The sequence below is a fragment of the Diorhabda carinulata genome, chromosome 4 (assembly GCF_026250575.1).
Source record: "Diorhabda carinulata isolate Delta chromosome 4, icDioCari1.1, whole genome shotgun sequence".
In the NCBI taxonomy this organism is placed as follows: Eukaryota; Metazoa; Arthropoda; class Insecta; order Coleoptera; family Chrysomelidae; genus Diorhabda; species Diorhabda carinulata.
The window spans coordinates 29,778,149-29,802,443 of record NC_079463.1 but is presented as its reverse complement, the minus strand read 5'-3'; the positions used below and the strand labels follow the sequence as shown (position 1 = coordinate 29,802,443).

The window sequence follows — 24,295 nt, the reverse complement described above, 5'->3', positions numbered from 1 at the left end:
CTCTCACCAAACAACTACTCCAACTAAATAGGCGCGAAATCAGACTATTGACCAGACTTCTAACCGGACATTGCCATCTAAGACGCCACCTTCATACTATGGGCATCACGGATGATCCGGAGTGCCGCTGGTGCATGGAGGAGGAGGCCGAAACTGCACCTGGACAAACCCCTCAACCTGCCTAACGACATCAAAGGGTTTAAGCCAAAGCGCCTGATCAAGTGGAGCACGGTGGGCCTATCTGAAGGCCTATGAGCTCTACGGCATCAACGGCCGCTCACACATATGAACTATGAGTAAGTAGAAAGTGAAAGCGATGATCATGTACCTCTTAGATAGGCGTGGTGGTCCATCAGGAGTTTTTTTCACCTTTTAGAAAATGTGAATTAAAGATTTTATCGGGAAATACCTAATAGATATCGAAAGGGTTAATAGATTTCGCTTAGATATTCCGAACAAATGGGTACTGCATCTCGACAACGCATCCTGCTACTATACAGTTTTTAGCTTCCAAAGAAATTCGACGTTACTACAATAACCCTATGTTACCCTACGACTTCTTTTTCTTCCCAAAAATTGGAAACGTCGTTAAAGGAACGAATTTAAATTCGATTGAGGACAAAGAAACAACTGTGACGAGGGTGCTGTCGAAGTTACAGTTAAAGACTTGTTAAAATGCCTGGAAAAATTGCTGAAGCCGGTGTATTAGTGCGGAAGGTAATTACTTTGAAGTGGATCTTGTTGTCATTTTTATTATATATAGAATACTCTCTACAGTCTCTTCACGTTATTAATAAACTTCGCAAATTAACCATAATTTTCATTTAACTTCTTGTATTTTGTCTTTATATATATATACACATACATTATATACATCTAGACTTTTCAATAAATATTGTTGAAGTTAACCAGATGGAAAACGGCAAGTATCATTGACTCAAGATCAGGTATTGTTTATTATAGCCTTTTAAAGTAGATTGCTGGTTTTTCACCTATATAGGTGTGTAGCTACGAGATATCTAAGGAATTACAGAAGCTATTAATGAATTTATCTGCTGGAAGGATTCAAGTCCAGAACATGAAACATAACATTCACTTTAGAAGATTTTAAAGTCATCAAATAACAAAATTGTGTGGGCAACAATTGGAGCACATCATTATCAGTAGCTACTCTTTATAAGATTGCGTCTGCAGTAAAAGAATCGATGTTTCCTACTGCCACCACAAGTTCAACATTCTGGTAGTATGTACATATAGAAGCAAGGTGCTAAAATATCCAGCAAGGACGCATTATTTTAGTATCAATGTGAAAAACTTGACCATATTCAAGACAATTATAATATTCTGATAATTCATATAATATTTCTGTATCATAGGGCACGTTTTATCATCATCGTCATATAGTAAAGCAAACGGCTCCTCTCAGTGTTCCAGAAGATGTGGTTAAACGATGTTTTCGCTATCCTCATGCGTCGTGGGTTTAATCAAATTTTGTTAACTATGGTTCTTCATTTTCTTTCGCTTTTTAATATTTTCGGAAAGTAGTAGCTTCTTTCCAAGTTTATCTGTTGTAGTTATTTTCTGATATTTCGTACATGTGCGTACACGTCACCCTCTTCTTCTTTTGCCTGTTGTGTTACTATTAAATGTTTATCTGGTTATGTTTGTAGCTAGTTTCTGTAGTGTGTGATCTATTAATGTCAATTTTTGTTCGTAGCCGTTACGTCTATTTTATCTTCTTGAGCTATGTTCCAAAGGTGTTAATTACTTATCCTGTTTGGCCGAAAAATTTTACAGGCAACTGGTAGACACCTGTTTAAATTTTCTGAAACTTCTTTCTGTCATATGTTCAAGTTTCGGCCAGAGCAGAACAAATTTTACATTGGTCTTGAACCGTCTTTTTGTGCCAGGCCCATTCTTCTTTCGATATAATTTTTAATACCTCTTTGTGTACAATTTATGCTGCCTAAATAGCAAAATCTTTCGACTCACTACATTTCTTATATACAGTGTGTCTACTTTAGTTGGAACCATATGGAAAACTTTTTTATTAGTGGTTTTATGAAAAAAAGTTATTCTTGATAAAAAGTTCTGCATGGTCCAAAAGTTAAAATGCAACCATCAGGTATCAATTTTTTTAAGCAGTATACGAGGTTTGTCAAAAAATTTGAATTTTGTTTATATTTTTCACAATTCATAAAAATGTTATGAAGTAAAGCTGTTTTGAATTAAGAGTTATATTCAAATATGCAATTACAGCCATTTATTATGGAAATTCAGGTTTTGTGATTATTTACTAATCATCTCGTATAATTATTATGGCTGGATACAATTTATCTCTCTCACTTGTTAAAAATATGATAACCTTTCTATTTATTACTGTTTTTGAACAACCTTGCAATATACATACGTAATGAATGCATAATAATTATTTATTGTACTCGTAGAAATTGAAAAATCCATACAAATAATATTTATTAAACAAAAACAAACATAATTAAATTTTAATTCGATGTCCTACAGCTTCGACAAATCCACTTTCTCTTTGTAAACATTTAATTTTTCTCTTGTCAAACTCTTGTATCACTTTCCATATCATATTTCGAGTAATTTTTTGGAATTCTTCAAAAATAATCCTCTTCAAATGGTCTAAATCATCAAACGGCCATCGCTAATAAACCTGCTGTTTTAAATAACCCCATAAAAAATCAAGGGGAGTCAAATCAGCAGACCTAGGTTTCCAAAAAATATTTGAATACCTGTGAATCACCTTCCAATTAAACATATTTTCAAGTAAGTAGTACTCTAACGTTTAACGTACTATGGATGGAAACACCGTCTTGCTGGAACCAAATTATCATACATTCTTGTAATGGAAGGTCGTGTAAAAAATCACTTACTTGATTTTCTAATAATTGTAAGTTTTGTGTGGCATTTAAGGAATGTCTAAGATTTAATTACAAAGTTTGGATTATTGTCAGACCACCAGCGACAATTTTGTGATGAGACGGTTCCGTTTGAAGAAAATGTTGCCTCATCGGAAAATATTATAGTTCTTGTGAATCCAATCATCCAATTTTCCTTGAATCAGAGCGCAGAATTCAAAACGAATATCCTAATCCCTTGATAGTAAGGTGTGTACAATTTTTGGTTTGTATGCATGATATTTATTACCTTTCAAAATATTTGCCACTGTATTCTTACTTACTAAAGTAGTTTGGATTGCAGAGGCCCTTTTTTTAATGGCATTTTTGGGTCTTCTACGACAGAAAGCATCACTTCAAATTCAGTGTCTTCAATCGCAACCCGTTTTCGGCGTTTATTCTTTAATTTATTTTTTATACTTCCACAAGCCTTAAATTTATTTAAAATTTTCGTAACTGTTGCATGCCCAATGTTTCTATACGGATGTTTATTATTAAAAATATTTGTGGCCTCACTATGTGTTTTGTAATTATCTCTAACAATTAACACAAGTTCTATTTTTTTCACTATTTGGTAAATTTCCCATTTTTATTGTAATGTTATAAACATCAACTCACTCTGAATATTTGAATATTACTTTCAATTCAAAACAACTTTACTTTATAACAATTTTCTGAATTGTAAAACATTTTTTGACAAACCTTACCACTTTGAAAAATTGATATCTGATATTTGCATATATATTAGCTTTTGGACCATGCAGAACTTTTTATCAAGAATAACTTTTTTTCATAAAACCACTGATAAAAAAGTTTTTCTTATGGTTCCAACCTCAGTAGACACACTGTATATGGCGCTTTCGGTATTGTTTTTGCTGTGTCGTAATGTCTTTTTTGCTGTTTACGTTAAGACCAAATTGTGTTCAGTTATCCTGTTAGTTTTCTTTTGCATGTGATTCCTATTTGTTGTTAATAATTATATATCATCTGCGAATTAAAATTCGTCCAGTTTTTCCAATAGGTTCCAGTTGATTTGTTTTCCTCATCATATAATTTAATACGACGTTAAACAAAGTTGGTGACAGGTACATCCCTTCCTCACTCTCTTTTTTATTTTGATTTGCTGGGATAATTGTCCTTCGTGATGTATCCTGGCTGTGCAATTTGTTATAAAAGTACTATTCTGGTGTACTTATCTGATAGTCATTGCGCTTTCAAGATTCTGCAAATTACTTCTCTGTTTATCTAGTCAAATGCTTTTTCGAAGTTCAGTATCTTTCCCACTGCCGTAATATGGTGAATCCAGCTGGGTTTGTGTGTTCTTTGTCATTTAGTCGTTTTCTTAGTTTTCCCAGAATAAGTAAATCCATGATCTCAATAACGTTATGGGTCACCAGTTTCCTAATTAGACAAATTCTCCCTTTTTGGTAGTTTGATACTTGTTCCTCTTTTCACAAGTTAAAATAAAATGGTCTGGTCCTACGACAGTAGAATTTACTCAGTAATGAAAAAGTTTCAAAACTTTTTTTACTGTTAGCTCCACGTGAAATGCTTCCTGTTCTATATTTAACAAACTTCCGTATATAAATTATAGACTAAAGTTTATTAAGACGTCCCTGGTAAAACACTACATCTTTGGCACCGAGACTGGCAGTTGTCTATAATTTACGAACGAATTACAGCGCTCCTCAACATTGAAGTAATATTACCACGAGCTGGAATTGTCCATTACCTTTAGAAACTAAGTTGTCTGTTCAGAATTCAAATGTAACAACGTAACCACAACTGAAACGAGCGCTGAGTTGAGTACTTGACTAAATGCATCCGTCTCCGTCCTTTTAACTACTTTGCCGACGTTGCGATTTTATAGTAAACTTTTTGAATTGGATCGTTATCGTCAAACAAATGAGAATATTTTCATCGTACATGATAGGATCAATTTGTATTGAATCACATCCAAAAAGTGGAAAATTCTCACTAAAGATTGAAAGATACAAGCTAACCTAACTTCCAGTACACACTGTTTACATTACCACTACACCAACACTCACAATTACACTGCCTGACGCGCGTTTCGATAACCAAGTTATCGTCTTCAAAGGCTGAAGGTAAATTGAAATCTATTAACTTCACTTATCTGTATTATACCAAATTTTACTACCAATAAACCTTCTCCCGCAAAAAATAATTCCACAGGGAAAACCTCTTTGGCGGGAATCTTTAAATTTATCCTTTAACTATTAAACTGTATAGTGGTCTGTAAAGAATAGGCTTTTTGTCTTTATTCAAACTATTCTCACAATTTCAATGCTTTTAAATGCATCTAACAATTCTCTATTTTTTTTAGTGTAGTGGTAGTGGAAACAGTGTGTTCAGTATGAATATCACCAACGGCTTAAACTTAATCTAACTTGCATCTCAAAGGATAAACGATATTATTAATATTTCTAATTCACATACTGTTCCAATCCTTATAAAGGATAAAATTGGTTATAAAGGTAATCCCTTTACGCGTTGCCGGCGGAGCTATGGGTCATTGGGCATATACATCTCAACTTAACATTTTCTTGTCTTAATTTCTTCATTTGATAAATAAGCGATCCAGGGAATATTGAGTATTCGTCCAGAAAGCTATATTTCGAATGTTTTCGGGACAGAAAAGACGTAGCGTTTCAGCATTTTCATTTTTATTCCAAGAGAGATACTGTATATTGTAATTCGCGTCTTTTATCGTTCCTTGTTGTCTTTAATCTCTTCACAATTTCATCCCTATTCGTAGCATTGTCCACATAGACCTTAATGGAGTCCTTACCTCTAAAAAGTAAATTAATTCTATGTGGCGACCTCAATATTGATTATTCCAGTGTGTGTGCTGGTCAACAATATCTTCAGTCAAGTTTCGATTCTTTTGGTATGGTCAGCACCAACCGGATTAACTAAAACCAGTTCTAGTACTATAGACTATGTCGTGTCATCGTATGATCCAGAATCCACCGACTGTACTGTCTTTAATTCGGATTTCTCCGATCATGAAGCAGTATTAACAAAATTTTCGGTAGAATCCAATACTAAAAATGCTTCTCGTAAATTATGCCGTATCTTATCGGAGAAAAATTTTCAAAACTTCAAGCACCGTTGTCAAACAACTGACTGGAACAGGCTTTCTGGTGATGTGGATTTCGGAATTTCTAGATTCATAAAAATGAACCTTGGTCCACTAAAGGTTTACGTATATCTTCATGCGATCTTTATCTCACTTAAGGAAATTCTCGTAATGTTTCTAAAGAAACGTCGTCCGTTCCTATAACAGTTTCTTCTTTATGCCCGTAGCTTTAGCAGAGATTCGCAGTACAATTAATGACATCAAAAGTAAATACTCATCCGGAACTGATGGACTTACATTGAAAATATTTTACCTTACAATTTTAATTAACACTTCTCGCATGGTTAATGCTGCACCTTACCAACAGAAGTCAGCTTGTGAGGGTTGAAACAACGATGTCTTCTTGCAAGCCAATAGAATGTGGAGATCCCCAAGGCTCAGTACTAGGCCGTATTTTGTTTCTTCTGTTTATAAACGACATTGCCTACCTTCCATTCCAAAGAACTGAACTTATCTTACCTCCTCAACAGTTTATTACGCCTTTATCGAGTCGCATCTTCGATATACCCTTTCCTTCTGGGGTACGTGTGGTGTGACTCAATTTAAAGCGAATATTCAAACTACAAAATAGAGCTGTCAGATATTTACTCGGACTAAACAGCAGGGATCACTGCAGGGACTTCTTTAAGAGCTTAAAAATTCTGATTTTTCCTTTCTTATTCATCTTTGAATCCGTTTGCCTAATTCGTAAGCATGCTTCTTTTTCTTCTTTAAGGGCCCAATATGTTACAATGCAAAAAATGCACAATCACTTGCCAATTTAAATCAAATCGATATAATCTTTTCCCGAATTCCGCGATAATTTGCGGGCTTGTTTACTGGAAATATTATTATTTATGTTTTGACAATAAACTCGGGGCATAACTATGTTGAAATTCAATAAGCGACATATTCTATACTGGTGCATTAAAAACAAATGGAGAAAGCTCTCACGAGTTGCTTATTTACCTCTAACAGTTATTCGGAATCTCATTTATTTAGTGCCCTGAGGAAACACAATATAGTCTCGCTTTTATTGATTAAATCATAATAAATTGGTCGGAAGCTGTGCAGTGTCACAGAATACACGAAACGATGAAGAGAGAGCATCAATATCACTTAGGAGCCTCGTCCTTTGTCAGTTTTTGTCAAGTCTCTGCTACTTCACAAATTGTAATCATAAATCGTTTCTCTACAAAGTTACATATATGACATTTATTTCGAAATGTATTTGTTCTTGTTTTGGTAATTATTAGAATGGAACTTTATTTTGTAGAATAAATTAATTCAAAACTTAATATTATTACAGAATAATCTAAATATTTAATGTTGCTTTCGCTTCTCTTTATCTACTTTCTGAACTTTAAATAGCGTTACTTTTATGGTCCACCACTGTGCTAATAGTTTTTTTAGTTGCATTTGTAATTATATTAAAAAAATTCTATTTATTCGTAGTACAAGTTTGGAAACCGTTTTTAACAAAAGTGATAAATTTTCACCAGAAACGAAGTTCAAAAGCTATTGAATAACATCAACAACGTTTTTTTAACAGAGCAGAAATTTTTGATAAAAAAGAGAATATGGTTACAACGCAGTGATCAAAGCCAATCGATGATTTTCAAAGCTCTTGTGATACAATTGAGTTTGGTAATTTGAGGATTTCGTTTAGTAATTTTTTAATTCTCATTTATCATGTTTTGAATTATATCCTGGCGGATACGTCGCTCTTAAATATTGTTGGTATTAACAAAAACCAGGATAAAAATACCTGATAATTTACAATGCCGCAGTAAGTAACTACCACAGCATGGTAGATTGCTTTTGATTAATGTTTTATCCCGTGGGCTATAAAGCGGTTTTCGTTGACAAACATGCATAAATGGAGTTGACCCATATTTTCGTGTAATAAACTTTTATTTGCGATACACTTTTGTAATGATAAAAGGTCTTACCAACAAAAATATACACTATACAGGGTGTCCCACGACGAGTTAAAACTATCTGTATATGGCAAAATTTCTACGTTTGGGTTTTCGGATATGATCTTTTCAACTAAAATATTTTCAAAGATGACCGACTTCCGCTTCTACCGGAAATCGACTGTAACTTTGTTATTTTAACTAGAACAACCTGTATATTAATACATTTTTTTCGAGTTATTAATTTTTTTGTACAAAAATTGACCCATGCAGACCCTTATAAATTATTTTTTACGAGGATACCCTTAAAGATATGGAAATGGTTTTGTTCGGTTGCTTTTAGCAAGGTCAGACATATCTCAATTTATTTTGAAAAATTTTTCATTTTATACGGGGTGTGCATAAAAAGTTTTCAAAGTTTAACTTTATAAATATCAAATTTATTTATTTTTTTGAATAGAACCACCCGGGTTTTTCTATTTTAATGCATTCGGGGATAAAAAATAAGGCAAATTCATATATACTATATCTAAACCTTACCGTTATCCAGATATTAAATGTTTTCTGTAAATTTTTAGAGATTCAGGTGTAGTCTAAATTTTATTTTGACCTGTTGATATAAGCACCAAGAAATAAACATGTATTTTCCTTTAATTTTAAAAGTTTGTACAAAAAATAAAATCAAATTCTATTTATTTAGCCTATTCAAATTCTAGTCGTCTAGTCTAGTCGTTTCGGAGATATTTGAGGTTTTAAATTATTTTATTTTTAAACAAGTTTTAATTTTTTATATATAATTTTAGTAAGCTTTGTAATAAATGACACTTATTTAATTGTCATTAGTCAATTTTTGATACTTTCGAAAATCGTTAAAATGGCTCGTTCTCAATTTAATAACGAAGATTATGTACATATTTGCTTTTAATTAATGTGACATAATGTGACAAAAACTTACAGAAAACATTTAATATCTGGACAACGGTAAGGTTAAGGTATAGAAAAGTATACGTAAATTTCCCTTATTTTTTACCCCTGAATGTATTAAAATAGAAAAAACCGAGTGGTTCTATTTGAAAAAATTAAGAAATTTGATATTTATGAAGATAAACTTTGAACACTCTTTATACAAATCCTGTATAAATGAAAAAAAAACAATTATAGTACTTTATCTTACTTTGATTGTTTTTTTTTTCAATTTTATCATATAAGGGGTTTGGTTTTGAAGGATTGATATACATTAATACAGGGTTGAATAACATAAACAGTATTTTCAAACATCATGCGATCTTTATTTTAATCCTAAGAATGTTTTTTTACTTTCTACATGCTTTAACTTGTATTTTATTGAATTTTGACAATAAGGGGTAGTTTTCACCTCTTTCAATAATTTGCACATATTGGCGTACGCTTTATTTTGTGATGAAGAAACATTTGCGTTGAATACAACAAAAAGAAAATTTTTAAAACAAATTTAGTACTTCATCTTAGTTAATGTTTATTAAAAGTGTTTTTTTTTATTGTATTCAACTCAAATGTTTCTTCATCACAAATTTTTTTATCCTTATAAATGATCCCTTATTGCAAAAAAACCATTTTGTAAGAAAATTTATTATCTATTAGGCTTAAAAGGTCTGGAATACATTGAACCCCTTCAATTTCAAATAGGAAACGTTCAAAGGGCTCCAAAATGGTACCTATAGTACACTATGAACTTGGAAAGGTTATATAAGTTAAGAAAAAAATAAAAAACAAAATTTTCATCAGAAAAAGTCCAACTCTTTGTTCTCTAGTAGCTTTAACGTATCTTTGATATTTTTTTCATGTTGTTTTTAATTTAAAAAAATCAATGCTTTCTCCGTTGTAACCAAAATTTTTTCTAGAATCCAGCTTTCTTAACCATTCAAACATCTTAATCCTATTATTTGTATTTAATTAAAGTGATTTGCAAATTTATAACATTTTATTTCAATTAGGTTGAGAATATCAACTGTTGAAATGATTTTTTTCCATATAATGAAAGGATCCTATCTTATTTTCGTCATAACTCCCTTATTCAGTGTATAACAAAGTCTTATAAAGGCTCATTTTGATGAATGTTTCTAGTTCTTTGAAAAAGATTCAATACATTTTTTTCGTAAAACTGACCGTTTTCCAAATATTCAATTGTCAATTTTTCAAAATCGGTTTTGTAAATAAGTTTATACCTTAATAAATCATATAAAGGTTTGTATTGGGTCTATAACCGAAAAAAAGTTCTATTTTCCTATACTATTCTATCTAGAAATCGATTTTATCTGCTTTATCTTGATTTAGAAAATATACACGGTGCTAATTCTGCTCAGTAAAACGGATTGGAAGGCTTTTTATGGCCAATAAAGCATAAAACAAAAAACGATTTGTATTTCTGTACATTATTATAATAAAAAATAGAGCTATAGAGCAGGTATGTACCTACTCCTAAAAATAGGAGAGGCGTAATCCGCATCCGCACCTTCCAACGAGCTGTTTTTGATTTGCGTCCTATGACCTATTTAGCTGTTGCTTCACGATGTACAGTAATTGTAATCTACGTTTTCTACGGCCTCCCAGTTATATTTTTTCGTGATCATAATCCCTATTATATACTCGAGAGTGGATTTGTCGATCTTTTTAATTAGGTACATATAAAGAATGGTGTAGTGGTTGTCCATAGCTTGTCGGCAATAGAGGCAACTTTTCCTTGTTTAAACAGATGGAAGTATCCATATCGCGCATTTGATATATATCATATCTTTGCTACCACTGGTCCATGGTTACGACTCTTTTTACGTTTGCTATTTCGGCTTCGTCAATGATTTCATTGGATTTTTCCGTGTTACGTATTCTGCGTTGAAGTTCTAGCAGATCTAACGAGATGGTTTCTGCAATACTACTGGTTCTGGTACAGAGCTATATGTACTTCATACTGTAAGAACAGCTTTTCGTTGCACCTTGATGATTCTTTTTCGGTAGATCTCTTCCTACGTAGCCTCTCGGGCGCCGTTTAGAAGATTAGATTTTGTGCAGTTTGCTCTTTGTAATAAACGGTTTTCGATGTTTCTCTTTACTCCACTGTGTGACTGTTTTTATCTTCTCCTTCTCTTATGTAGTCTTCAAAACTCATCGAGTCTAGGAAGAATTCTAAATCTACTCTTCAAGTTTCAGTTTTATATACTCGATTTTATGGATACATTTATCTGATTTTAGTTGCCTTAAAGCTTTCAGATGTGATTTTTTCGATTTTATACCCAGATTGTATTTAGTATCAATATATAACAATAAAATCGATAATTGTACTTTGTAACGTTAGTTATTTTGGGCACAATTCTTAATAATATGATGAGTTCCACATCTGGACGTATTTTTTATGACAAACTAGAAATTTTCTCCCAAATAATTCATATTTTTTTACGATAACCTAAATATAGTGATTGAATAAGAGCTCTAGACAAATTAGAGGAGGAATACGAAAGATATTGATGATATTATTGTTTGAAATATTTGTCTTGATCAGTCCCAAACTACCAATTCACAAACTGCGAAATGAAGCAGTTCGTGATCGAAATAAAAAACGATTTATAAAAGATACATAAAAGGATACTTTTTATCAAGTCTTTCTTTGATTTTCATCCCTTTTGGATGCGCTCGTGATTGCAAAACGAGTAAAGGAGTTTTATTGACCAGTCATCACCAAGGCGATTTCCTTTGGACGAACGGAAGTCACCGGTCGGTAGATGATCGCTGCTCAGTTAACGACGGCTCATTCTTAAGGATATTTTCACAAAAATAGGTTTGTATGGTGGAATGCACCGGAGGTCATACCAATCTTCCAGTAACCATTTTGGCAATAAAATCCAGATCTGGATGAAGCGAATTGAAACACCATTTTTTTTTGTTGGTAAGTCAAAAGTTTCGAGACATATTAGGCATTCATTCGTGTATTTGCAAATGTCCAATGCTTCGCACGGATCCGTACAAAAGTTTAAGTTCTTCTATCAATTCTCGAATAATTAATTATCTGTTTGATCCAACTAGTCCCAGAGCTTGGGAACGGGGGACCCGTAATTAGTACATCACCAAACGGCATTTCTGGCACTCTGTACAGGTCGGATATGAAAATGCCAGCCGGTTTTCTCGAGCGAAAAATGGGGCTGGAAAACCTCGTATGGTACACGAGCAAAAACTCTTGGATCGTGGGGTCCGAACCTCAAATAAGAACGCTGTAATAACGCCAGAAGTTTTGGAGGTTGGAAAAGTCTCGCCAGAAGTGCCCGGAAGTGCCAGAAAATTCGTCCGAAAAACCTGATATGGTACACGAGTGAAACCTTGTGGAACGTGAGGCCGGACTCTCAACTAGTAGTGGTGTAATAGTGCCAGAAGTTTTGTAGGTCGGGAAACCCTCGCCAGAAGTGACCAAAAGTGCCGGAAACTTCATCAGAAAAACCTCATGTAGGATCTTAACTAAGAGTGGTGTAATAACGCCAGAATTTTCACAGGTCCGAAAACCTCCGAAAAAAATGAGGAAAATCAACTTACTTGTGAAATGAACTTTTCGCTTTCGGCTCAAATGAAAATTATTTTTGTTGGCTTCATTGAAACTAACCGATTAACATTTTTTTTAAATGTCTGGAAACAGTTGTATCTTTGCGAAAAGTCCTTCAGTAATTTTTATCGGCTAATGGTGCCCCAAGAAACTTTTCACTCGTGTATCATATGTGTTTTCCAGTCCATTTTTTCGCCCGGGAAAACCGACGGGCATTTTCATATCCGACCTTTACAGAATATCAGAAATTCCGTTTGGTGATGTACTAATTACGGGTTCCCCGTTTCCAAGCTCAAACGCCGTGTATCTTATCGATGCTGTTTTATGTAGCCAGCTCCCCGAATAAACAGGTTTGTCTGAAGGACGTCTTCTTCTTAAACTTAATGTCAATGCGTTCAATAATCATATTTAATTCTCAATACAGCGGTTATAGTAGAATTAAATAACTCAATTCACCAACTTGCTTTTTCAAAAACAATTTATTTAGCAAATTAGATAAATATATTTATGGTTCATTATTGTCACATTAATAATAAACTGAAGTGGAATCTATAAAACTTACAGACAGACTAAACATATTCAAAATTTATAGCAAGATAACTTGAAGAGGTTAGAGTTCATAATAATAAATAAGTAATTGATGATGATGCGCCGCTGTGAATAGGGTTGTTTCGGATAACTTAACTGTAGCCTAAAAACTTTTATTTTTGTCTTGGGGGTACGTGACATCCTTGAAATAGGTGCTATAAAAATTCACTCATCATAAATTTTGAACAAAGTTTGTATTCTATATGATATTTTTTCTAATGAAGCTACAACATTATTTCTTCTCAAATCTAAGTGAATGCTGGTTTTTCTTTAAACTTGAGTTTTAATGACACGTCCTATTAAACTAAGCATATGCGAATCGTGTGCAAATAGAAGCATAAATTTATCTTAATCTTGAAATGTGATAAAAGCCACCCACCTTTAATCAAGTTTACTGTTATGTTTATTGCCGACTCGAATTTATTTTCCGCTTGGAGTCGCTGCTTTTAGAATTTTAACTGCTTCTCCGGAGACCTCTCGTTGAAATTTATGGATTTTTTTTATTTTCAAATTCTAGAATCGTAAGACATTGAACGATTTTTCTTTCAAATATTGTATTGTGGATTTAAATTCACATTTTTTGGACATTCATAGTACATTTTCGAGGAAAAGCTCCATGACAGCGCTGCCCCGAGAAAAATTATTCATAAACTTATAGATTTACCGCTAGAGGATAGGCATTGAAAATACGATAGAAATTTTGTATTTATTTGAGGTAGTTGCCTGGAAATAATAAATAAAATATAGAATAAGAAACAAATATTTATATATGGTATCTTTCTTGATTGGGTGGAAAATTATTTTTTCTCCATGGGTCAGTATGCACAGCACATACCAGAATGGTCCAAGAAGTACCTGGCTGACCCAGAGACGGCGGTAGTTTGTTGAAAAATATCACTGTATTGAAAAGTACACAATCTATACAGTATATGTTGCAAGTTTGGGGACGCCAGCCTTGAATAGTGAACGTTTTCAGTAAATTTGTAAACATGAAAAAAATTGGTCATCGTTATGTGATACAATACTTTTATTTGAAAGGTCTTAGCCCAACCAATATAAAAGCTGAACTAGATTGTACTCTGGGTAAGATTACTCCTTCGTTTTTGGGTAGCAGAGTTTAAATGAGGCCGTACGATCTGCGAATACCAGCATCGCAGTGTTTTACCAAATGAGGTGACGACTCCGGAAATGTTGAAGAAAATCCACAAAACGGTACTGGATGATCGTCGACTGTAAGTGAACGAGCTAGCAGACTAAGTAGGCATTTCAAAAAGTGCGCACATCACATATTAATTAAAAATTTGAATATGGGAAAGCTGAACGCAAGATGGGTGCCGCGTTTGCTCACAATTAAATAAGAACTGTCTCCATAGAGTGTTTTGGAATGTTTCACAAAAATAGAGCCGAATTTTTGGACCGTTCAATAACCATGAATGCAACGTGGGTTCATCACTTCACACTCGACATAAAAAACAATCAAAACAATGGACTGAAAAGGGAGAACCGGCTTCAAAGAAGGCAAAGACTGTTTCCTTGACATGTACGACGTTCTAAAACAAAGTTACGGATTGTTAACCATTGGGCATGAGTCGTCCCTGGCTTTCGTATAGTAGTGTAGAATTTTTTAATCCGTCAAACACATCACAAGATACGTAATCATTTATCAAAAATCCATAATGTTTGAATGTATAATTTAGTAAATATATATAAATATAAGTTTTGATTTCGCAACTTTGAAGGGCTATAACTCAGAAACGAGGGGCCGTATGAGAAATTTCACGTCATCTACTCACTTTTTTCTATATTCCCAACAAAAAAGACACTTTACACAAAAGTTGTTTCTGAAGTCGAGTGTTTAAAATGATGTTTTATTTTGTGAGTGAAAAAGTTTGTCAAATGAGCGTGTCGAATTGAACAAATTCACGAAATAAAATGGGCGAATGTGGAATGACATTAAATTCTAAAATGCATTCTAATATTTAAATAATCACTAACAAATTCTTGTTTAGAAATAGAAAAGACATTTAAATCATTTAAATTGCATTTTTGCCTTTGTTACTATTTAATATGTTTTTTGATAGTGGAATAATTGATTTGGTTGTTCCTGTGGATATTGAAGAGTCTGCAAGAAGAGTAACTTCAAGTCCAACGTAAAAAATCAGCTCAGCGGTACGACATTGCATCCATAAATTTCTTGGTTTGGTGTAAATTGGAAAATGTTGTAGGAAATCTGTTTGTTACAATAAAAATAAAAAAATATGGAGCTCATTAACTTTGTGGAGCAAATTTTCAATGATTCCATCATAAGAAAATGTAGAATAAAAACATTTTTAACGTGTTTTACGAAAACAATAACTTTTAACACTGTTGGCTATCAATGGAAGTGTCACTTTTAATGGCAGTTGTAAATAGTTCCGAGATATAAATGCTTATTCCTTTTGTTGTCTAAAAATTATGCACAATTACCCCAAGAATAAAGGCACTAAAAGTAGTAAGTGAATTTACAAGGTATTCATAAAAGTTACGAAAAATCCATCGGAATGTACAACACAAATAGAAATGTATGTCAAAGGGTCGTTGGTCAACTTAGTTGGCAGTGTTTCAGATAAACCGGAAAGTGGTTCAGGTTTCATTTATCTCTGGTTTGGTTTCCAACACAACTCCGCCTTTCTGTCCTTCCGGCATTAATTGATTCAAAGTTGGAATTCGTTTAACACAGTGGCTTGAAGCGGTCACTAAATAAAACAAAATTGTCTTTGTAGCTGATAAACTTTGTAATGTTTAGTAACGAACAGGAGAGTTAGAAACCGATTAGTAAGTGTTTTTTTTTTCTAATCCCGCTAACGTTTCCATTTGAATTATAATTTAGGTACCCAACAAGAATCTGGAAATAAAAGGGAACGTTTGGTAATCGAAACACGTAAAACATTCAAGTGGTCAGCTTGAACATTGTATTCACGATTTTTTCATGTAGCTTCGGAATTATACTAAAAAGGAAACGAGATTTTTTACATGAATTTCAAATTTTATTATTGTCGTTTTGAATTTCACTCATTTCAATTACTAACAAAATACAACAAACACGTGTACGCAAAAGTTGTACACTTTTTACTATGTGATTATTTGATGGAATCGGTTGAAAAATAATTTTTGCTACCTTTAGATTGTATAGGTTACGAATTGTTTACCATGAGCCGCCCCTGGCCTTCATATAGTAGTGTAGAATCATCCATTAAAAATTCATAATGTTCGAATGTATACTTTAGAAAATAGATTTAAATATAAGTTTTAATTACGCATATTTAAAAGCCTATAACTCAGGGGTCTCATGAGAAAACTTTTTCATATCACAGCATTATTTTTAAATACTCATTCCGCATTTTTTGTATCAAGTCTTGGAACATGCTGTATAATATTATTAAGAAAACCAGGAAGGTATTCCTATCATTATGATTTGATCATTATCACGGTCAAGGAACAATTTTATCCTAAATTAAGTGTCTTGCTCAGTAGAAGTTCCTTCAATTATTATAACTACAATTATTATTTTGCTCTGTTTTTACACTAAGCACTTAGATAACTAACTCAAAAGGCTTCGTTCTCTTCAGTCTTTTCCCTCGATATATTTCAAGAGCCGCTGTTCGTGACTCCGCGAATTTAGTGTATACCTTCCTCATCGTGTCTACCTCCAGGTCGCATTTAGGCAGAATCTACTATTGATTACCAATAGGCTATAAATTAAGGTCTCTCAGTGGTTGTTGCTTATCGCGGGTAGATTTTGTCGCCCTGGGAATACTATTGCCAGTAGGAGGTAGGATTTGCCTTGACGTTGCTAACCAGCGGTACGTTTTATCTAAACATGTGCACGTTCATTCATGAGCTTGCTGATAGAAAATTTGGTACATTTTTATTTACATTGAAAGCGAGATTTCTTTTACCTTTTTGAGTGTGTTTTTTTCACCAGTTGCAGGTCGACGCTTACTGCCTCTAGTTACACCTGGTTTCCTTCTGGATATGGACGTCGGCTTAACTCTTATTGAAGCACCAGCTGTTCAAAAGTAATTTACATGTACCAAACTTAGTATGTATAAAAATAATCAAGACATACCGACTACACCACGCGAAAAATAAAACAGAAATGCACGACTCACAAAACAAGATACGTGTGTAGATAAAACATACCGCTGATTAGCAACGTCAAGGCAAATCCTACCTCTTCTTGGTAATAGTGCGCATAGTGTACAAAATCTACCCGCGAGTAGCAATGTTTGTACAAAACGTACCAGCGATCAGCAACAACCAATGAGAGACCTTAATTTATAGCCTATTGTTAATCGATGGTAAATTCTGCCTCTAAATGCCTCCAGGTCCCGGTGAAAATAGCTATTTGGAAGTACCAGGTTGCATCAACGATGCTCCTTAGCACTTCATTTTGGATATTTGGATTATTCAGGTGTTGCTTTCGTTTTCACATCTCCATAGCTAAATCCCGTAGGTCCATACCGGTTTCAGGATTTCTTCCCAGCAACCAATACATTTTCTTGTTTCTTTTTTATGTGAGGTTTCCAGCGTAACTTCAGATATTTTGCTGTATTAGCATATGGTACTTGTTCATCGTCTATTCGTACTGGTACATATTGATCGTTTTTATTCGTGAAATTTTCATGTACCGATTTTGATTGCTGCTTTTTCGTGGAAATCGCCTACGGTCAAAATAGCTGTGTCGTCTGCAAACGTGGCGATAGTGTTTTTTTGTAATCGAGGGGTGTCACTGGTGTATAAGAGGTAAAGGACCGGCCCAAGAACACTACCTCGTGGTATACCCGCAACTTCTTGCTTTAATCTGATGGCTCGTTCTTTTATCTAGGAGAGTTTATTCAGTTTATATTTGATGCCAAACTTTGTCAAATGCCTGATCCACGTCTAAGAAAATAGAAAAGTAGACTTTTTTATTTTCTAGTGATTAAAAGCTCAAGAGAGATGTATTTCATTGCAATGGTGCCTGATGTTCTCACTTGTAATAATTATTACGAAATGAAATCTAGCTTTATATACTCTGTATAATAATTTGTCTGATTCCAGTTATTTCGACGGTGAAACATAATTCGAAATAATTGAGTTTAACTGATAGACGGATACACATGTACGAAAGGACCGGTTATAAGTATATTAGTATACGTAGATTAAATTTATTGGAGCTATAGCTTCAAAGATTTCGATAAGGAATTAGTATAAACAAGAAATTACGATACTACCCCAAGCAAAATCAATTTCAACGACTGAATCGTCTGATGTATAAGAAAATAACGTATTCATATCATAATATATGGACAAATAACATGAAAACTTTCCTTGTAATTTTATTTGTTTGTTTCATAATTGGCTTCGACCGGCTCTGTGTAAAGGGACCAAAGTACTTCCGATAAAAGTGTTTGAATTGCACAAATTCCATTTTGAATTGAAACTAAATGGAATTTTAATGGCTGACTGGAACTATTTGGCTGGATTTTGTGGTTATAAGTGTGTTGCAACAATTCGATTTAATTTTATTAATTAGGTATTTATTTGACGAGGCAAGTAGAAAAAGTTTTTAATTAACATGAGTTTGTTTAAATCAAAATAATTTATACGATTATTTGTGAAAAACTATATTATATATATTTACATTTAATTAATTACTCTAGGCAACAAAAAAAATATTAAATTTTTCTCGTGGATGAAATTATTAAATAAGAATCGAGTTACGTCACATTTTGATGAGAAATAAATTTGTTTTTTTGAAAATCTTGAGTATTTATGAAATTCTAGTTTCAATATATTATTATATATTAAAAAACTGTTTTCTTAGACAGTTTAACATGTCTACTGAAATCGTTCTCCAGTCTTGTCACTTACAGCACACATAATTTTCGAAAAAAACTTAGCTGGGAATACAAAAAGTGTATTTTCAAGGACACATTGCATTCCGATTTATAGTATGCATTGAGCGTTTTTTGAAAGTTTTCAGTAACTTTGACACACGCCATTTTTTTTATTTAAGGTGGTAATGAATGCGGGATCCGTAATTAATTTCTCGACGTCTGGTCCAATGAATACATCTTCCATTATTGTAGCGTCACAAAGAATAATATTTTTATTTTAAAAACTTGAAACCAATTCCACGTTTGTCCATGGATTTTACAAAATTTTTGATTTGCCCTTATTCCATGTGCAAAGGTAGTAATATTAATTTTTCGAGGTTAACTAAAGGTTCATTTTTCACATTTTTTGCCCAGGAACGTAAACAGTTTTTGGCGGCCGTATTGCTCTAATAAAATTTTTATTTCTGTCTTAGCTGTTTCTGACATTAGTTTCATGATGTTTTATGTTTCTTTCAAATGAGATCCATAAGCTTAAGCCAGTGATGAAGACTCCCCATTCTTTCGAACTATGTTCATAAACCAGTTTCAACATCAAGCCTTCAATATCTTCTTAGAAAAAAAAAACAACATATGAACTATGACTTTTACGGTATACGGTAATTTCAAGTCCCGTCTTGAGTATATTCCAATGTTTTAGTCCTGAAACCTGAACACTTTATCAACTTTTTGGGCAAATCAATCTCCAATTGGTTGATCGAATTTGGTGCTTGAAGACTGACAAGAGCTGTAAACTCTGTTTCAATATCTTCGTTTTCAGATTGAAGGATGTTTTTGTTACAGAAGATACCTTCGCGATTTTTATTTTGTTGAAAAGTCTTTGATATTGGTCAAGCAAAAATATCAATCGCTTATATGATTCACAGATTCACGCCATATCACTAGTTTACCAAAAAGCATTACTGAATATTGTCTATAAAACCAACCGATCAGTATATTCAGCAGATGTGTGGTATCCAATATTGAACCTGGTTGCGAATATCTAGGTTGAAATATTCAAGACAGCACTTATTAATTAATTAAAGGTGTAGTAGTCTTTTTTTAACTTTTAGGTGTTACCGCATTTATATATAGCAAAATAAGTCTGGAGAATTAATCAAAGGTGACGACTGCTTACAGAATTTAACAGAAAATGACGTTGATGATATTTTTGTGTTAATTTTCGAGGCGCTACCAATAAATTGCACAACAGATTTGGTTTGAGAGTTGAATGGCGTTATTATTTATACCCAAATAATTCAAATTTGATGGATACTTAATTAGAACAGTGAAACACTTACCTTACATTCTACCTTCAGTGGTTCATCTTTGGCGGCGCCCAAAATTTTTCTTGTTCCCTCTCCACATACAGGTTCAAATTTTATTTTGAGATGGAAGACTGGGCTCCTCGACGATCCTTCCTTATTTGTAGCTTCACAACAGTAACGGCCCGAACTAGATCTTGTAACACCCTTGAAAAGAAATTTGAGTAGATTTATTGTAAATGCTTGAGATGCTTGAGAAACGTATTTTTAGAAAAATTGTGAACAAGATTCAAGAGTTGGCCATCAATTCCTTGCAGTGTTTATACAGATCTATCGGAGCTTCAAGTTATAAGTAAGGCTGTGATTTAGATGCTTAAGATCACTTTAAATGTGCGTAAAATTATTGACGTGCCTTGATAGCTGGTTCCTAAAGGCTTGCACTTCTCCAAAGAAAGGAGTGCCGATAAATTGAGGCTATGGGCGTCTGCAGGCGAACTCGGTGTAGATTGTGCAGATCCTGCTCTAGTTGGGATTATGTTGGGCATCTCGGAAAAGTATTTGCTGTGGTAGTATCGGCGAAATAGAGTCAGATCAGCGACTTTTCTTCTATGCTCTAATCTATGTAAGTTTCTGGTCAACTCTGGGTATGCTTGCGAAGTGAGCTCCAAATATGCAAGCATTACTCCAAAGATAGAGGAAAATTAAAGAGGGCTCCTAGTTGTTTTGAATCTGCTTTTGCTAATTCGACCCAGTAACTATGCCAGGACATACTGCTACCAATCTCAACACCCAAGAAGCAAATTTGCGGGTATGGTAGCATTTTATGTCCAGGCAAGACCAAATACTGAGTCGCAGAAAACAGCAGCTTGGGATGCATCCCTGGGGAACACCAGCGTTGACCTTCAACCTTTTTGAGATGTGATCTGAATGAATTGATCTTTAAGGAAGCTACTAAGCCAGTCAATAAGTGGCGGAAATTCTGGATATATGCTGTTTCTTCTCGTAACGGACAAGAATCTTATAGTATTCATTTTCATAACTTTCAAAATATCTTTTTTATTATAAAATGATAGAAATTTTGACAAGAAGAAGAAGATGATGCAGTTAATGCAGTTAAATTTTATAAGACTCAGCCTTGCGTTAGATTCTTTAACAAAATTGTTTGATTGATGAAAATTAATCACAAGACATCGTCGAGGAAAGATTGAGCTTAAATATGAGTTTAAGCAAGTCCACTTCCTGGGTGGTTATTTTGATTAATTTGTTCGAGAAGTTTGGTTAGTTAGCTGAAAATGAGGGAAGTTTTCTGTAGTTATACTTTAATGAGAGACTAAAGGCCGAAGCTAACTAGCAGCACGCCAGGTCACGCCACGCCACGCCATCCTACTTTGGGACGATTCAAAATTCCTAGATGCAACAGACGCGTGTCAAGACGTGTAAATGTCCTTCTTGCGTTTGTATGCCAGTCTATGGTAAAGTTTTATCGCACTGGGTTTATATTAAAGATTGATTCGAATGTTAATAGAAAAAGAGCGACAATATGATTTCTTATATAATAAACAATATAGAGATCAGGATATGAGCCATGGAAAATGGGAAGAGATTGGAAGAGAGTTAAAAATCCACCAGACGTTCTCTTGAACCACTACATTTTCTAAATGTTGTCTTTTCCTTTTCAATTTTATCTTTGGTTCTTAATCATGAAAAATATCATGTTTTTTGTTGGTTTTATGGAACCGAAATCTTTTTCTCTCTTGCTGTGCAAAACCACAGCCGCATCAGTACATTTTTCTAAAAACTGTAGATCATTCGACGAACTACTAGTGCTCTCCATAACGTGCAAAAAGCTGCTGTAAATTTTTCTGTCAAAAATTATAGAATAAAATGAGCGTGTCGTCACGTGGCGTATTACAAATGTACCACGTGAATCGAGGTCGCATAGCGTGGCGTGGCGTGCTGCCAGTGGGTTTTGACGTTAAGAGGTAGATCATACGATACGAGTTTCATTCTGATAGCTGAATATTTGTTTGTAAAATAGGTAGTTTCATTGATAGGTGAGACGAGGGTACAAGCTTTCTTAAAAAAATAAAATAAAAAAAATAAAGTACTATCACTATCACAAAATTCTTCTGTAAATGTTTTTGTAAGAGCTAGATAAGATCATATTACATCATTAATTATATTTTTCTGCAAAATTAGTTATTGTCAGTAGTGTTTTGAGTTATAACTCATATTAACAGAGCAGATTCGCGCAATTAGAATTAAAAGAAAATGAATGGACCCATTAAAAGTTATAAATTAAACATCATAAAGAATTTTTTGAAGTGTCACGCTGGATTTTTGTAGTAGCGTTGACAAAGAAAAAACAGAATTAGAATGAAGCTTTTTAAAATTACCTCTTTTTATCACGAAAAGTGCAATTGCTTTTTTTGATCGAGTGAAAGAAAACGATGAAACTAAATGGAAACGTCACGGCTGGGCTGGTTAAATTTAATTAGAAGTTCAGCAAAAACTTTTCGTTCTATTTTAAGAGAAGTCTTTAGTACCTTATTGAGAAATTTGTTGGCAGTTTTGGAGCCTAGAGAAAGAAATTAATTAACAGGAGGATGCAAAGCTGTGTTCGGCTGAGATTGAAGTAACAGTTAAAAAGAGCATTTGATTCATTAAAACAATATTTAGACTAATATTAACTACAAAGGGGATCATTTATTGTAATTGTTGACATCAAAGTTTCCACAGAATTTTCATTGGAGTATTTGTACACAATTTTTAACGTTTTTAGCGAATACGTGAAGACATTCTGTTCTCACAATTGCTTTCAAGTTTTCAGTTGTTTTAAATAACCAAAACGTGAATCCTTTTCAAAACGGAATCATAACCTATAATAGATTGTAGGTGTAGCTCTTCCAATATCAATTGCAGATTATAAAAAATTTCTTTTTCTAATAAAATAAAAGAAAAAAGAACATTTCAATAGCAAAGTATCTTTATAAAAAATAGAACTAGAGTCATCATTTGATTGAATTACGAAGGGTTGTATCTTCTTCTTTGATAACACAGTTTTTCCAAAGCTCTTGGCGGTCTGTTTCTAGAACTTTCTTTGCAAGTTCTACAACAAGCTCTGGAGACTGATCAGATTTTCGTAATTCTGATTTTACATTTGCCCATATTAACACTATACGGTTAATTATGCAATAGTAAGAAGGTAGTCTGAGAAGAGTGTAAACCATTATATACCACAAATGAGATTGTTTTTCAAACATGTCTGACACGTATACAGCTGATGAAGTTATTGTCTATACGGAGCGGAGACTGCAACTACTAAGTGGATTCTTAGAACGACCGAGATGAAGACATTACGCTCAATCACAGGGAAAACACTAAGAGACAGAATAAGGAGCAATGAAATTAGAAGAATGTGTGACGTTCCGGATATAGTGAGATGGGCCAGAACTAGAAGAAGAGCATGGAGAGATCATGTCAATAGAATGGACGACGATCCACTGACGAAAATCGCAAAGGAAGAGAGACCCAATACAAGTAGACCGCCTGGAAGACCACCAAAGCGCTGGTATGAGAGCTGGTCCTCGGAGTCACAACTTAGGCACAACACAAGAAAACACAAGACATAGTCTTAAAATAAGAAGAAGAAGAAGAAGACTAAATGGCAAATATTTTTGTAGTATCTTCATCAAGTGTCTACCGAATCGTTTGTGAGTACAGAGCTAATCGTTCGACGCGAAAAAGTATCCATCAAGAAAAAAAAATTAACAATTCAATTTATGATTTTGATAGGAGCGCATTAAGAAGAATTCTGCACAATTTTTTCTTTCAAAATGGTAGGAGTAGTTGACGAAGATAAGGACTTGCCGGATTTTAAAAGGATCAACATATTATAATTTATTGAAAGAAATAGGATTTCCATACAAATACGAGGAAGGAATAGTTTTTTTATTAGAAAAAATGAAAATAATTATATGGAGGCGAGAATACTTTGAT

The 24,295-nt window shown here is 33.6% G+C and overlaps 1 protein-coding gene across 3 annotated transcripts in view; it reads right to left on the bottom strand.

Moving 5' to 3' along the window:
* LOC130893358 (hemicentin-2-like) overlaps positions 1-24,295 on the bottom strand; it is a 482,155-nt gene that overhangs the window by 42,105 nt on the left and 415,755 nt on the right. For all 3 annotated transcript variants that reach the window (XM_057799386.1, XM_057799387.1, XM_057799388.1), the window contains one exon: positions 20,333-20,503. In XM_057799386.1, the coding sequence (XP_057655369.1) occupies positions 20,333-20,503 (171 nt within the window). The remainder of the gene's footprint in view (positions 1-20,332; positions 20,504-24,295) is intronic.